The sequence below is a fragment of the Lates calcarifer genome, linkage group LG7_1, assembly GCF_001640805.2.
Source record: "Lates calcarifer isolate ASB-BC8 linkage group LG7_1, TLL_Latcal_v3, whole genome shotgun sequence".
Taxonomy (NCBI): Eukaryota; Metazoa; Chordata; class Actinopteri; family Centropomidae; genus Lates; species Lates calcarifer.
The window spans coordinates 2,851,384-2,866,590 of record NC_066839.1 but is presented as its reverse complement, the minus strand read 5'-3'; the positions used below and the strand labels follow the sequence as shown (position 1 = coordinate 2,866,590).

General features: G+C 41.8%; 1 protein-coding gene across 2 annotated transcripts; it reads left to right on the top strand.

Annotated features, from left to right (window-relative positions):
• The first annotated feature begins 87 nt into the window (after positions 1–87).
• On the top strand, positions 88–13,439 carry LOC108887468 (AN1-type zinc finger protein 3). 2 transcript variants are annotated; one of them, XM_018682907.2, is made up of 7 exons: positions 88–643; positions 4,916–4,956; positions 6,187–6,246; positions 7,638–7,829; positions 9,564–9,629; positions 9,718–9,888; positions 10,462–13,439. In XM_018682907.2, exons 3-7 carry the CDS (start codon positions 6,237–6,239, stop codon positions 10,614–10,616), a joined length of 594 nt encoding a protein of 197 aa, XP_018538423.1. In that variant the 5' UTR covers positions 88–643; positions 4,916–4,956; positions 6,187–6,236; the 3' UTR covers positions 10,617–13,439. The 2 variants fall into 2 exon arrangements, with proteins under 2 accessions (XP_018538423.1, XP_018538422.1); XM_018682906.2 differs by lacking the exon at positions 6,187–6,246.
• The last annotated feature ends 1,768 nt before the right edge of the window (positions 13,440–15,207 follow it).

The following is a 15,207-nucleotide window of genomic DNA, read 5'->3' as shown; positions in this document are numbered from 1 at the left end:
CATGTCTGTTTATGGCACCTTCATTTCGTTGGGCAATATTGACATTTCTGGTTTGATGGACGCGTTTCCGGCCCAGCATACTTCGTGCCAGCGACGTGTGAATAGGGGTGGTCCTGAACTGTAAAGAGGGGAAGGCCTTAGTCAATCTATTTATTTTTTCTTTTCTCGTACCCTCCCACGTATTTAACATCGCTGTAATTGTATTCTATCTGTGCTGGCGGACAGCTGGCGATTTTTCTAAGCTTTTTGGTGTCGATTGAAACACCGGGGCGCCCCCGTCTTTTCGTTTGTCGATCGTAACGTCCGAACGTCCAGCTGATTGCTTTGAGTGCCGTTCAGTTATTCCAGTTCAAACTGAGCCGTTTTGTTTCACTTAACGGAAGGCTTTTTGTGGCCGAAACGGGCCGAGTTCGCCACCCCTTTTTTCGCCGACTTGTGGACTTTAACATAAAGAGGACATTTATCTTTTTTTCTGTCTAACTTGAGTGTCGGATCGTTTTTCTCACTGAACGACCAGGCCCCGGTCTCATCCCCAGCCTCGCGTTTCCATATCGGCTTTTTTTTTGTTGGAAGTCATGGGAGACACCAGTGAACGAAGCAAACCTCCGAGTCTACCTCCCCGGTGTCCCTGTGGATTTTGGGGGTGAGTTTTAAACCTGATATAAACTGGATTAAACCCGCTATCTTAAAGCCGGATGAAATATGCTCAACGGGTTCAACTAGTCCAAACCCATTGTTGTTGTTCTGTTGTGCAGGCCGAGGGTGGGGGGTTGGGAAGTTAGCTAATAAATAAACCTCCCAGCTTGAAAACCAGCTACATTTCCGCTGTTTTCTAAGTTTATAAACCCACTTTCGTCGTCTCAAACAGCGGCTGTTGTTTTTTAAGCGAGCGATATCGTGTTTTAAGGCAATTTGTAGACCCAGGAGATGACGTACCCGAGATAGAAAATGATTTATTGCCAGCAGGTTCCTTTTAAACCTGCCCTGTTTTCTTGAACCACCTCGAAGAAAAGCGGCAATAACACGATTAGCAGGTTACTTTGGTTAAACCCTCAAACCGAGCCGTGCTGGTAAAGCCTGTGTCTTTTTTTAAATAATTATTTTACACCCCTTTTACATTCGGTCTTGTCAAGTGGTGGATGTGTGTTGCATACCGGATGTGATTCACTGATGTCTCCTGTGTTACCCCATAGGAAAAATGACTACATCTAACCTTTAAACCATTTAACAGCGACTCTTTAACATGACCGTCTGATTCTCCTTTTAGGGCTGTAACTAAGTCATAGCAAAAGGGGAAAAAACATACACTGTGATAAGATTACTGTTATCACATTACAGAGCACCATACACACACCATAAGCCTCTGTAATACCTGCAGTACAGTGTATTAGTGAAAAATACATTGTGAAAAATACAACCAGAAAGATAACAGCAGTCCTGTTTTGATGTATTATCAATACATAGCATTGTCATATGACCTGTCATTTGATTACCAACCCCCTCCCCCTCTAAGCCCCAGCCCCCAATTGCCTTCATTTTGCGGTGTCCAGTAAAGCAAACTGGAACCAGTAACCCACCTGTCAATGTCAGGTGACACAAATGGCAGCGTTGTGTGTGTTTATGGCCCTGTCTGCCTCAGCTCAGAATAACACCTGGCCTGGGGCTGCTGGCTGGCCTGTCCCGCACAGGCTCTTTACACATGTCACTGAAACTCAAGGCCCCTTAAAAAGATCTTGAATAAGGTTAGGAACAGCATTTTGAAGGACCAAATCCAGTATTGAAGCTCTTTGCAGGCCCTTACCCTGGCAGCATCAATGGCATGAGTCCCCTCAACAGTAACTACAGCATATTTTGTATTTTAAGCAACATTACAGTGAATTTAATCTGTGTTTCCACTAAGATTTTACTTTATAAGAACATTCAAAAGCCAGGGATATTAAGATCAAACATACGCAAGCATGTGCTAAAAGTGTTTAAGTTCTAACACCAATCAAAGGCTTTACCAGTTGATTTCATTGACAGTTTTCACTTGGCATTATGCTAATCAATGAAGTCACCTAGCTGGAGTAGTAACCTGAGAACCATTAGTCGGCGAAGAAGGCCATCAGTTTGAGGTTTGTTAGGGTAGGTTAGCAGTATAGCCCAGCCCATACATAAGGCCCGGCACCAATGTAAGTAAAAATTAAAGAAGGAAAATTAGAAAAAACATAAGCATTTCTGATAAAAAAATGGCTGATTTGGTTATTAAAGCAATGTGACCAAGATATGCACCAAAGAGCACACTTAACCTTCAAAACATAGACTTGTCAGTGCTCTCTGGTTGGCAAAATATGAAGCAGTGATGCTGATTTTAAAATACATCAAACATATCTTTGAAATTTGTGCACTGTATCAGCACTTCAATATTGATTGATACATACATCTGTGCTGATGCAGTTGGCTAATACTGGGCAATATGTCTGAGAGAATGAGAGAAATATTGATAATATTTACAGCCCCAGTCCAGTCCTATTCCAGTGTTCAAGGTTAATGGGATTTTTCAGTCATTGTTTTTCCCACCCCTGCATGTTGGTGTCTGATGAACCGGATGTATTATAAGCACCTCAACAGGATGTTTTACCTGGTTGAGGTACTTTTTCTGCAGACATTAATCAGATATTCCCGGATGGAGTATTACCTGTATGGGAGGATGAGGGCACTCTGTAGTGCTCTCTTGGCTAAGCATGTCTTGATTTCTCATTTACCTGGTGTAAAGTGCATAATTATAGCCACACAAAGGAGATTCTGTGTCTCCTTTTTTTAGGTCACCCTATCTGGATAAATTCAGGCTATCAATTTGGCTCCTAGGAGTGTTTAAGCTTTATCAAACATGAAGTGAGGCCAAGATAAAGTGATTTTTCAGAATTGGTTTGCGCTGCATGTGTCTAGTCTCTGAAGACTTGGTCTGTCTACAAACAGATTTCATTTGATCTGAACTGTATTTGAAAATGTGATTGCACCCCTGTGAAAACTACAATAATTTCATTGCACCGAGCAGTTTGTTTGCTTTTCATTGGTCAAGAGTTTCCAGTTTATAAGCTACATCTGTACCATGTGAGAAATCCAACAGTCCTGTAGTAAATGCTATCTATGAAGCCTCTCATGTTCAGTTTTTGTTGACACTGTGTCAGAGTTTGTTGATTCAACTTTGTCAGTTCTTGAGGCTGTGGTTGGTGGTGTTGCATTATAGTTTCTAACATTCAGACAGCCTCACATTTGTAAATAGGTTGGATGTAACAATAGAGGGACCTTTCTAAGTCTATATCCAGTAGTATAATTATAGCAAAAATATGATAATGACAGATCTGGGCCACCACCAAAGTCTAATAAGTTGTTCCATTGTCCAAGACACATGTCTACCAAACTTCATCTGTTTGTAGATATTGAGTAAATCTTGGTGACAGATGTACTGACTGTGAAAAACATCACCTCCTTGGTGAGAGTGAAAGTAGTCTGCGCAGGCTTGTCATGCTGCATTAGTCAAATAGCTCCTGTAGAAACAATGATCTGAATACCCTACGGAGTTCCAGCGTCTGTTGACTATTGACAGGACTCAAAGCTGACAGAACTGGACCAGCCTAATGTATTGTGGTGAAATGAACATTAAAGAGAGGTCCAGAAAGTGAGGGAAAGACATGACATACCTGTAGGAAAGGTACCACCCACCACTAAGAAAAGCAGGAGGCAGAATGCTCAGTGTTTAAAGATTAAAAATACCATTAGACCAACGTTGATAAAACTGTCCATCATCCAGTGGATGGTCTTAAATGAACTGTTGAATGTAACACACAATCACATGCAGTGTTACAGTCTGCTTAATGTTGTTATTAGTCATCATGATGGCATGTCATGGTAAAAAAGAAAGAAAGCAGGCTGGGTTGGTGTGCAGCCATGATGGAAACAGGTGACTGACGGAGAACTCCTGAAAGCAAAACCTCCATCCATTACACATTCACCCCCTCACCCCCAGGGCAGCCTGTAGCATTTTGAGTGTAGTGTAGCCAAACCCCAAAGGTACGGTGGCCATTTTAGGGCATTTCATACTCACCTCGACATACTCGCCTGTATGGTGGTCTATGGCAGCCTCAGCTGTACTTTGAGCGTAATGCTAACATGCTATGATGAGTCCAGTCTGATGGAATGTGGGCTTATCATTTTCAAACATATGCATTGTTTGCATATTCAGAGGTGTGGTACGCTGGTGTCAAATCGTCATAACGGAAAATTGCCTAGTGCTGATTTAAGCTCAACCCTTCCTTGTTTGACTGCAAAAAGATCCACAGTAATCTACACTCGAATGTAACAGGTGATGGACTTGTTTTTTCTTGCTCAAAACTATTAGTGCTGAAACAATTAGTCAGTTGACAGCAACAACAACAATAGTTTAACACTAACATAATCAAATTTATTACAACCTTAGGCTCCTTCTATAACTGATTTTTGGGTCCCCATTGCAGCCATAGTGACTTCTGTTAATCCTTCCTGTAGTAACACAGACCTCATTGCCAGCATGATTGTTTTTAAAGGGTTGCTGAGATGAGGGATTATGGTTGACACTCAGGATGTGATATAATTTGAGAGAGTTAATACTAGTGTTTGTTGTGAAGGCTGTACCATATTTCATTTGTCTTCCATGTTAATGTTTAGTCACTCTGCAGAAACAGAAGTCTTATTTTACAGAGAGAGTAACTTTATTTTGACAAAAAATTATGCACCAAATAATTTCTTATAATGTGCACAGATTTGAATTTTGTTAAAATTCCAAGATCTTCTCATTATTATATAATTAAAATTAAAACCATTTTACGTTGGGTTTGCATCAGAAAAGGTTGTCTCAGGAAATCACTAACATTTACACTCTGTCCTGTTTCCTCAGGTCCAGTAAAACCATGAACCTCTGTTCCAAATGTTTTGCTGGTAAGTCTCAACACACAATTTCTCTAATTACAACAATTAGAAGTTACAGAGTGAGATGAAATTACTTTCGTATCCCGGTTGACATCTGCATACCACTCAACAGCATTCCACGGCAAAGAGTTCAAAAGCAGTTCACAAGGTCATGAGCCAAAATGACCAAGTTTCATCTTGCATCTACATCGTCCTGGGTTTAAATCTTGTCAAAACAAACAGTTTCCACTGATGGCAGAGTTATTCATTTATCACCATATGATTCCTTCACAGCTATGCAGTTTGAGTCAGCGTTGTCATGCAATCATTTTACAACAGTGCGAGATAATCACTGGCAGAATTGTCACTGTGTTTGGAGAATCACTCTGTTGTTCACTGGCTGGGGACCAGCTGTCATTTGTTGTCCCTTTCCTGTTCTAAAATTCAGTTTGTCTGCCAAAATTGTACAACACATAAATTTGAGATTCAGTAGTATGTAAACCAGAAAAAAACACTTGGCTACTCAGATGTCATTATATCAGCATGTTTGTGCAGCAGTTGTCTCAAGTGTTTTGTCTGGAAAATGCACAGTTGTTGCTCGACTTCAGGGTTAACGGATGTAAATGAGCAAATGTATGCATGCCTTTGTGAATAATAAGAAGCTGACTTTGAATTTCATGTTTCCCATCCAACTTTGTTTTTGAGGGTTACTTCCAGCTGCTTACTTGTCACATATAAATGGGGGAAACAGTTCCACATTTGTTTTTTCTGTTAAGTTGCTTCTTGGCATGCAGAGTCGTTCTCTCTCTGACAGCCAGGGACAAAGCTAGCAGCAGCTTGAGGCTAGGTGTGCCAGCTGATTTCAGTTAGGAATGCTAACAATGCTAAGAAGTCACTTGAGGAAAATGGAAGGACAAGTTAAGAGTCTCACTCGAAAAAAGGTATCCACCTTTCAGAGGAAAGTGTTGGTTAAAGTTAAAAGGTATTTGCTTACATACAGGAAAATGGGATTCCATTATATTAAACAATAATCTTAAATTACTTTTGATAGAGCAGTTGTGTTACAAGGGCAGAGTCAACTCTACATTTGGAAAACACGCCAATGAAACTTAGACTAGTCACAGAATTCAACATTTTCCATGAAATTCCCTTGAATGTAGAAAGTCTGTTTTTCTCCAACGTGCCAGACAAAGAAAAATGCACAATTTAAAGTTTGAAAATGTCAAGGTATGCATTAAGTTTTCTCAATGTCGCCTCCAGTCTGGCTCGGGATGATGGGTTGAGGGTGCACTGCAGCCCTGTCGGTGGCCATGGCAACCAGTGAGTATGGCAGACTGCGAGGACCTAAGGGCCCGGCTTTGAGTCTAGCACCACAGACAGCAGTAACGCTCAGAATAGACTCAATACACATGAGTATGGAGGCTGAGCAGAAGTGGGTTAGCCCACACGTGGAGGAGAAACTAAAATCTAGGCTGACCTCCCTCACCCTCCCTGGAGGGGGAAGAGTAAAGACAATATCCTCATGGATCGATAATGTCTGAGATCATTGTTATATAGAGAGGTCCATAGATCAGTTCAGCCTTCCAAGGTGATCATGTCTGCCCCTTACTAAATCATGTTTCAGCTGACAAAGTTAACTTACAGTCTAATAGTCTTGCCTGCAATGTAATCCAATGGGCAATTGCCCACGTCAAAGTACATCCACTCCAGTGTGTGTTTTTGCCACGGACAGGACGACAATATGGATAGGATTCCTACAGAGATAGACCTTAATTAAAGAGTAAGATTCTTTTTGTTTAACCAGAAACATCCAGCCGGCAGACTCCTCTCAAAACATCTGGAATTCCACTGCCTCATGTAGTTTGTGTTATTGTGTGACTTTCAGTGATGGAAAAAGGTATTCAGATCCTTAAAAAGTAAAAGTACCACACAATAATGCATTACATTGCAGCCGCTGTTGGCGGTTGCCAGGTGCACAATACGGTAACAATTCCAATCATTTAGACCCCAAAACATGGGAAAATAAGGCCCATGTTAAGATATACCTCAGAAAACCAGCAAATATTCACAGCTGAAAAGATGGAGCCTGTGAATTTTTGTCATTATTACTTTTAAGAAATGTTCTATCAACCAGCCAATCGATTAACTCATTTCTAATGAGCATCAACACTCCAACCAACCAAAGCAGTCTGACCACTTTATATTACAGGATGCGGTGGGATTGTGCAGGCCACTGATCTAATGTATATGAGAGCTCTTGCTGTGGAAAGGGCACTCAAGTTTAAAAATCTAAATTGAATTTGTGTAAAAATGCAAAAGAAGTGATGGAAGATTCTGCTGCTGCAGCCACAGTTCTGCTTAAAATAAAAAAGAAGAGAAGAAAAGTTTTATTTTTACAAGACTGTCTTGCTTCATTATGTGAATATGTCAGTAATGCCAACCTTCCTGGTAACAAAAAACACTACCTTCAGCACACTTGCACTTGCTATGTAAAACCTGTTATTACAGACGTAGTGAAAGGAGGTTTGGGGTTAGCAGCACTTTTGTACTACACACCATTAACAGGTGCGTGAGTCCAGATTTTAGTGTTTTGACTGTTTCTGTGTCATCTCTCTTTTTTTCTCTTCCTCCCTCTCTGCCTGTATCTCTCTGTTTCCCCGTCCTATATTTACATTTCTCTCTACTCCCTCACTTACTGTCCTTGACCACAGACATCCAGAAGAAGCAGCCAGGGGAGGACTGCACCTCCAAGCCTATCCAAAGCACTGGGAGTAGCCAATCACCAGTTTTCAGTAGCGAGACGAGCAGTAGCAGTAGCCAATCCCTATTGTCGTCGCCGCCCTCCAGCTCCGAGCAGCCGTCAACCGAAGAGCCCTCGCCCACGTTTCCCAGCACGAGGGAAGGTAAGATGGGAAAACCAACATTTTCACACCCAACACGTGCTCGCTTGTTTTTTTTTTTCTTTTCTGTTCAGGAAAGGTGTTTTTTTATTTAACCCAAAGCCTGCTAAAATGTCCCGAAACAGTGGGAAAATGATCACAGGGAGCAGTTTTTCCATTAATATCAAATGTCAGCTGATATAAATTCCACAGTTAAGTATTTATCACCTAATTGATAAACACAGCACTGGTTGTCTGTGGCAGGCAGCTGATAGTGTAACTGTTTATTCCTTTTGTCTTTAAATCCAGTGGGAAAGTAGAGAGAGCAGGGCAAACAGGAGATTCAACTACTTGCATCAAGGAAGTACAATTTAATGTGAAGTACATTACACAACTCAGGAAATCATGTCGTGCAGGAATTCCTCCAACAATTGCAGAGCTCCAGACTGCAGCAGCGTTTTTATCATAGATATCAGTAATATGAATCTTTGAGGCTGGAGCCGTTCTGCAAGTTCTGCAGCCTTCTATCTTCAAATCGGCTCAGTGGTAGAATCACAATAAAGACGCACGAAAAAGTCTGAATTTTGCTTTTTTGACATACACCAACAACAAATGCCTTATTACAAAGCAACAAATGCTACAGGGACAACTAGACCTCGCACACAGTTCAAGATATACAATAAACTTATCCATAAACACACATTTCTCTGTGAAAGCATTTAGTTTTTCAAATCTGAATGTCTAGTATGTTTATCATGTATGTCTCTGTACAGCAGACCTCTGTTAAAGGTCCCCTCTAAGCTGCGTTTCGATCAAAAGTACCCAAACTTTTTTCAAGGAACCAAAAGGTTCCTTCAGACTGTGGGTCGCCTGCATTTCACCCTCAGTCCACAGACCAGGGAAGATTAGGCAAATTAGTGGTAAAGCAGAGGACTGTCCAACAAGAAGATGCCATATAAAGGGGAGGACATGCAACATTAAACGTGGAGGAGATTCAAATTGTGCTCGTGATTTACTGCTTTGCAAAAGTAACTATGAGCACTCCCTGTTGATGTGTTGAAGCACGATGAAAACTGTATATGCCACACCACATTTTTAAAATGGTGCTTGACCAATCAGGAATGGTCACCACTGCACAGCCAACCCCAAACGCTCCTGAACTTTTGGAAACTACAAATCCTCAAGCAATGGGCTTTTTGGGGGTAAAAAAATTCCCAGAACTTAATTTAGACCCTGGTCCCTGTGGTGGAAACGCACAGAGGTTCCTATTTCCTGGGGAAGGTTCCTGTGGTCGAAACACAGATATAACTGTGACTGTTTCTGAGTTGTGAAATGGCTCTTAAAGCAAGTGCCAACAGGGAAAGAAACTTATTTCCACTACAGATACATGTTCAAAGAATGTTGTAGAAAACATTCTGCTGCCGCTAGTTATTTCCAATGACTAAATAATCATTTTTATTAAGTATTAATTTCCATCTCCTGCTGTGGAGTTGATTCTAATGAATTCACCCGTCTTCACTTAAAATTGGAACGAATTCAGAAAACTTCTATGTTCAGTAAGATTCCTCTCAACTTTGTAAAGAGATTTCATGCTCTTTTAACACAAAATGAAAGTACATTATGCTTTTTCTTCAAGGCTGGAACCTAACACTTTGAGTACATGTAGTATTTGGTCATTGTATAGTAGTGTTGGATGTATGGCGTGGGATTAAAACGTTTCATATCCTGCCTTACACGTCTCTTCATTTCCATCTGCAGGCGTGTCGTCCACAGAAACAGCCCAAGGCACACTCTGCACACCCACAAAACGTCCACGAGAATCAGGTACGCTCAGCGCCTTCCTCCTGCCAGTAGCTCTGCGTGAGCTGCCCCACTTTCAGCGCTAACTCTTAACCCTGCCGTTTGTTTTCAGCCTCGGGCTCAGAGAGCGAGGCGACGCCAGAGAAACGGCCTCGGACAGACGAGAAAGAGGGGAGCAGCGAGGAGGCCCGCGGGACGCCCAAGCAGAAGAACCGTCGGCGCTGCTATCGCTGCCAAACCAAACTAGAGCTGGTGCAGCAGGAACTGGGCTCCTGCCGCTGTGGTCAGTACCAACTCTTCAGCGTGGCTTTCAGTCACGTGGAGTCTTGACCCAAAAGGGTGCACCCATTTCCACTTTAATACCATTTCACTGACTTGGTTTCCATGCTGTGGTTGAAAATGTGTCAAGCACCACAGTCAGCTGCTGTGGTGTTTGACATAAGACTGAAACTACATTAACCACTGATCTATAGCAGGTGCTGTGTCTGTAGTCCAAAGAGTGTGACTCTGCCAGTAAAAATAAAAGCACAAGATTTCAGCCTGCTGATACTGTTAAACACTCAACAAGCAAACCTGACGCAGCAGCAAATGACAGGAAGTTTATCTGTGATCACACCACTCTGTCCCTGCACTGTGTGGCTCATTAGGGCTTTTGGACGACTTGTTTAATGTGAACTTTGCCATTTTGCCAGTGATTGCTACATAAGTTGAGTTCCTTTTCTGCGTTTGTGTTTTGCAGTAAGCTTGGCGAGGTAAAAGCACTGATGTGATGTTTTCTCCCACACAAAGTGGGAACAGCAGAACATTTAACGGGGTCACTTCCTCCCTCACCACTTTGTCTCTGTTTCCCTCCCAGGCTATGTATTCTGCATGCTCCACCGTCTACCCGAGCAGCACGACTGTCTGTTCGACCATCTGGGCCGCGGGCGCGAGGAGGCCGTCCTCAAGATGGTGAAGCTGGACCGCAAGGTGGGCCGCTCGTGCCAACGCATCGGGGAGGAGTGCTCCTGATTGGCCACACCGTGACCAGCCATCCAGTTAGAGATGAGGCGCTTACAAAGAGGAGGAGGAGGAGGAGGAGGAGAAGGTGGAAGGAGAGCAAGGAGGAATGACAAATGGGGTGATGGGTGGGAGGGGGAGGGAGGGAGGGGTGGGAGGGAAGAAGAGGAGGGGAGGGAACACGGTCGTAACATCCTGCATCTGACCCGACGATTCTGGATCTGAGCTTGACGCCGCCCTGTTGCCGTCCTGTTTGGAGCGTCTGTTTGGACTCGGCTCTGGACGAGGCAGCTCGGGGCCAACAGGGGGCCTGGTGGCTGTTCTGCGGAGCCACATTCAGTATCGCATGTTCACACACACAGCCTTAACCCCCACCCCCCCGTCTTCAGAGGAAGGACGCCGCAGAGATGGATCCAGTCAGTCGTACATCATGCACAGCTCCGCTGTTTCTCGCCATGGTTTCCTCCTCTTTGCTCATGCTCCTTTTTTCAGTACAGGAAGTAACGGAAGTTGAACTGTTGTAGCGTTCGGCTGAACTGATTCGTTTGGATTCTCATTCAACAGAGTTATTGTTTGTTTTTTTTCCATTTCTTGGTCGCGGGAGCGGGGTCCAGCTCTATCCCACGACCAGTCCTCAGGTCGTCATCAAGGGGTTGGAGTATCAAACCTGTAACCCCGCCTTCCTCTTCTTCTTCTTCTTCTTTTTTTCTTCCACCAACGTTAAGGTCCATGCGCAGCATCAACGGCCGTGTTCTGCTCGTGCATGGTACCAGCAACAGTGTATTTGTGCAGGTTTGAGTGTGTCATTTGGTAATGTGAGGCAGTCCAAGGATGCTGTCATGGTTTGATTATTATTTTTTTCAGTTTTTTTTTTTCTCGTGTGGCCGTCATGGTGATTAGCTCGTTTTTACTGCTTAACCACGGTGTCGTGGAGGACAATACAGCCAATCCCTGCCTCTGCTCACATGGACTGTTGACAAAAAGAAAAATACAAATAAATATGAAAAAAAATACAACAAAAATCACACTAATGGACAAGAGTAACTCAGATAAATCCTCTGTGTAGCAGATCCTCTTCTCCCTCTTTCCCTCCCCTCTTTTACTGAGTGGTACTGTTGTTCTTGATACATAAAGGGGAATACGACTGAATTTTTGTATTCAAATGAAGAGTTCTTCGCCAAAATGTTGTTGAGAAAAACAAATAATCCGAAGTTCATCACGGATTGTCTCGACAGTTGTAGATGATCAGTTAAAAGTGCTAAACTGAATGCATAAATTACTTACCACCCTCTAAACAGTTCTATAATTTATTTCTTATTTTGTGTTTTGTGGGTAGGATTAGGTGTCATTTAATTTTCAGAAACATAATTCTTTAATACAAATGAAAGAGACAGAGATGGTTTTGTCCCACAGTTTAAATCAGTGATGTCAGCTGAATGTTGGTTTTAAGGTTGAGAAATGAACCAAATGCTGGTAAACTTGGAGACATTATGTGCCCGAGGAAAAAACAGAGACGTATTGGTAAGTTTTGAATATGGCTGGACTCTTAACTCACCACTTCAGCAAAGTAACTAATCATGATTGGTTCTCTTCACTTCAGTTTAGCTATCAATGAACCTTATTCAGGTGGATTTAGGCGTAAGATCAAATGTGACCTTAAGACTCCCGGCGGTCCATTGTGCATGTTCTTCTTTGATTCTTATTTTCCTGTCGGACCCAGTCGAGGTTGCACATCTGTTGACATCACAGATTCAAACTGTCGCTCTGCTCTCCGGCGTCTAATGATTCCTCAGCTGGTTTTGGCAGAAATAACATGTGAATCCTCAAATTGAGTGGTTTTCCCTTTCCTCATATGTTTTAGTTTCGTCATTGTTTGTCATTGTTTCTAAACTCCTCGCTCTCAATCAGCCTACACAGTCTGACTGCTTGGACTCTGTGCTGTGCATATTGTTCAGTTACACACCTCTTCCCTCTTATCCTTAAAAAGGGCTATTCTACCAAAATCAACCTTTTTGTTTGTGACTTTGCAGAAGCTGACATTTTCTTCCTCAAATAAAAGTTTTTGTTAGTTTACTTTGGAATTTGGTAAACATTTTTGGTGCATTAAAAGTATAAACTGCAGTTACTTTAATACAGGTGCGGGACTCTCCATTAAATGTACTTTGCAGCATTGCAGGAAGTGCAATATGATGTTGGATTGTGTATAACTGATTTTTTTTTATTTGGAGAACTCAGAAATATGAAGCAGTAGATTTCCTCGAATGGCAGGAAAAACAGAAAATGTCTTTCTTTTTTTCTTTTTTTTGCAAAATAACTATGAAAATGTTGATTCAGGTGGACAGCCCTTATAACCAGACACCACTTAACTATGCTAATCCTCATGCACAAGTTATTGTTTCCTCTCCCCCTCACCTCTCACCACCCCTTCTCGTCTTCTCCAATGAGAACACAGCGAAGGATAAAGGGAGTCTGGAGAAATGTCATGGCTGGTTCTTATTTTGATATTTGAATATTTGAAAAACTTGTTCCTTTTTTGAGTGCTAATGAGAAATGGAAGAAATGGAATATCTTTCTGTACCTTTTAAAGAAAAAAATTATTTAACCTTATATCAGTTTGAGTTACTTACACCCTAGCATAGAGTGGCATATTTAGTTAAATGTATAAAAAAAAGCAAGAACATAATTCTGTCCTATTTTCTCCTTTAATTTTATCGTGTTCCATTTTCTGCTGAGGAAAATAAACTGGATTAGAGGATGTGGTGTGTGTTAACGTGTCTGTTTCTGTTTCCCATGTTAACATTTGTTTGAAAGTAAAAAAATAAACCATGAACAGAATACCACAGTATCCATCACAGTTCATTATTAATAGATAAGATGTCACCCATATATTTTGTTTGTCCTGCAGTGATTGTGTTAGAGTTGTTCACATTTTGACATTGAAAGGTAAATTATGTTAATATGTGTATGATATGTATCTAATGTATCTGTCCGGTGCCAGAGGGAGAAGACCTTCAGTTCATTCAGGATCAGTTTAGCCACTGCAGCTCTAACAAATCAGCATCAGTGTAATACGCCTATACAGAAATAGTTTTCATATAACATGTAATAGATCTATTCTCATGGTGTCTGTAGTCAAACCTCTGGGACAACAGTGATTGGCCAGTCTGTGACTTTCTGTTTTTGACAGTAGGATCTGCTGATGAGGACTGTGTGATGCAGTTGAAAGCTCAAGAACAGGTAAGTAAGTGGACCTTGAGTTGATTGTTTGGTCGTCTGCTGCTTCTGAGGTTAAGAGCTCATTGAGTTAACAGTTACAGGTGGGGTCAAAGAGCAAGTTTGATTCATATAATAATTAGCTAGATTAAGGCTGCGAGATAAAGAGTTCAGAAAGGTTCTGATAACAGACTCCACTGACGACCAGCACAAAGCTGATGAGGTAGTACTGAAGAAAAGCCCTCACAGTTGTCTGTCGTGCTGAAGTCATCACAGCTGAATGTTTTCAGCTGAAGTCAGCTGTTAGAGGTGCTTCAACTCAGCTAAATGGCTACGTGTAGCAGTCTACCAGCATTCAGAAAACAATCTGACAACTAATGTCGCCTTAAAATGTTACATAGTCAGTGAGCGATGTCTTCAGTGAGTTATTAATACAGTGGGGAGGGTGTAAAGAGGTTCAGACACCTTTTAAAGGCAGGAACAAGAGACAATTCAAAGTGCTTTATAAGACATACAGGTGCATAACGACAATAAATAAAACACAAGGTAATGTAGAAAGAGAAACAGGAGAAAGCAGAGGTGAATGAGCTCTAATCAGCTGCCAGCCACAAAATGTTTTTAAAGATGCCCTTCACACTCGTCCATTTAAAAATACTCTCATTTATTTATCCATTTATTTCTCTACTTTCTGTCCTGGGATCTGGGGAATGATTAAATGTGTAGACTGTGATAAATGTTAAAAAAATATAAGGAAAAAACTCAAAATCCAAAAATGCATGTATATCCAAATGTTTTCTGTTTCATGTATGTAACTGCTGGACACCTGCTGTCTCCTACGTCCCTGTGAAGCCCATTCTCAGTATAGTTTCCACTTCACACTTGTCTAAGCTGCATATTGAAGCATAATTGGCTTTAAAACAATGTCACATCAACACCACGCGACACGTCTTACACTCAGATTTAAGGAAACTTCCCACCCTCAGCAGATAAATGTGAAAACAGAATGTGCACACATCATTCTGCACAGTGAAGCTCGAACATCACTGTCAACTAACGAGAAGAAAAACACATCTCAGACTGGAGGGGGACCTCAGGCATCAGAGCACTCACCTGTCAGTTTAACTACACTGCAGAGTCACTAAAGAGGTGGTGAACGTGGTTGAGTGACAACACAGACTGAGATAATATGATTGTGTTAGAGTCTGATCCAGATGATGTGAAATCCATCTAACTATCCTCTGATGCAGCTCAGACAGCTCTCATAACTCACCTGGTCATGAAGCTGTAGTCTGGCCATGACGTCCCTCTGAATCCCTCTGTTGGCAGATTGGAAAAAACATGGCAACCTCCTGTTATTCTGGAGTGATTCCAAGATGGTAAAATGCTTCAA

Excerpts from the sequence above, each read along its gene's own strand:
- LOC108887468 (XM_018682906.2), top strand. The coding sequence starts at position 576 with ATGGGAGACACCAGTGAACGAAGCAAACCTCCGAGTCTACCTCCCCGG. Across the intron at positions 644-4,915 it reads TGTCCCTGTGGATTTTGGGG|GTCCAGTAAAACCATGAACC; the intron begins GTGAGTTTTAAA and ends CTGTTTCCTCAG. Across the intron at positions 7,830-9,563 it reads GTTTCCCAGCACGAGGGAAG|GCGTGTCGTCCACAGAAACA; the intron begins GTAAGATGGGAA and ends TTCCATCTGCAG.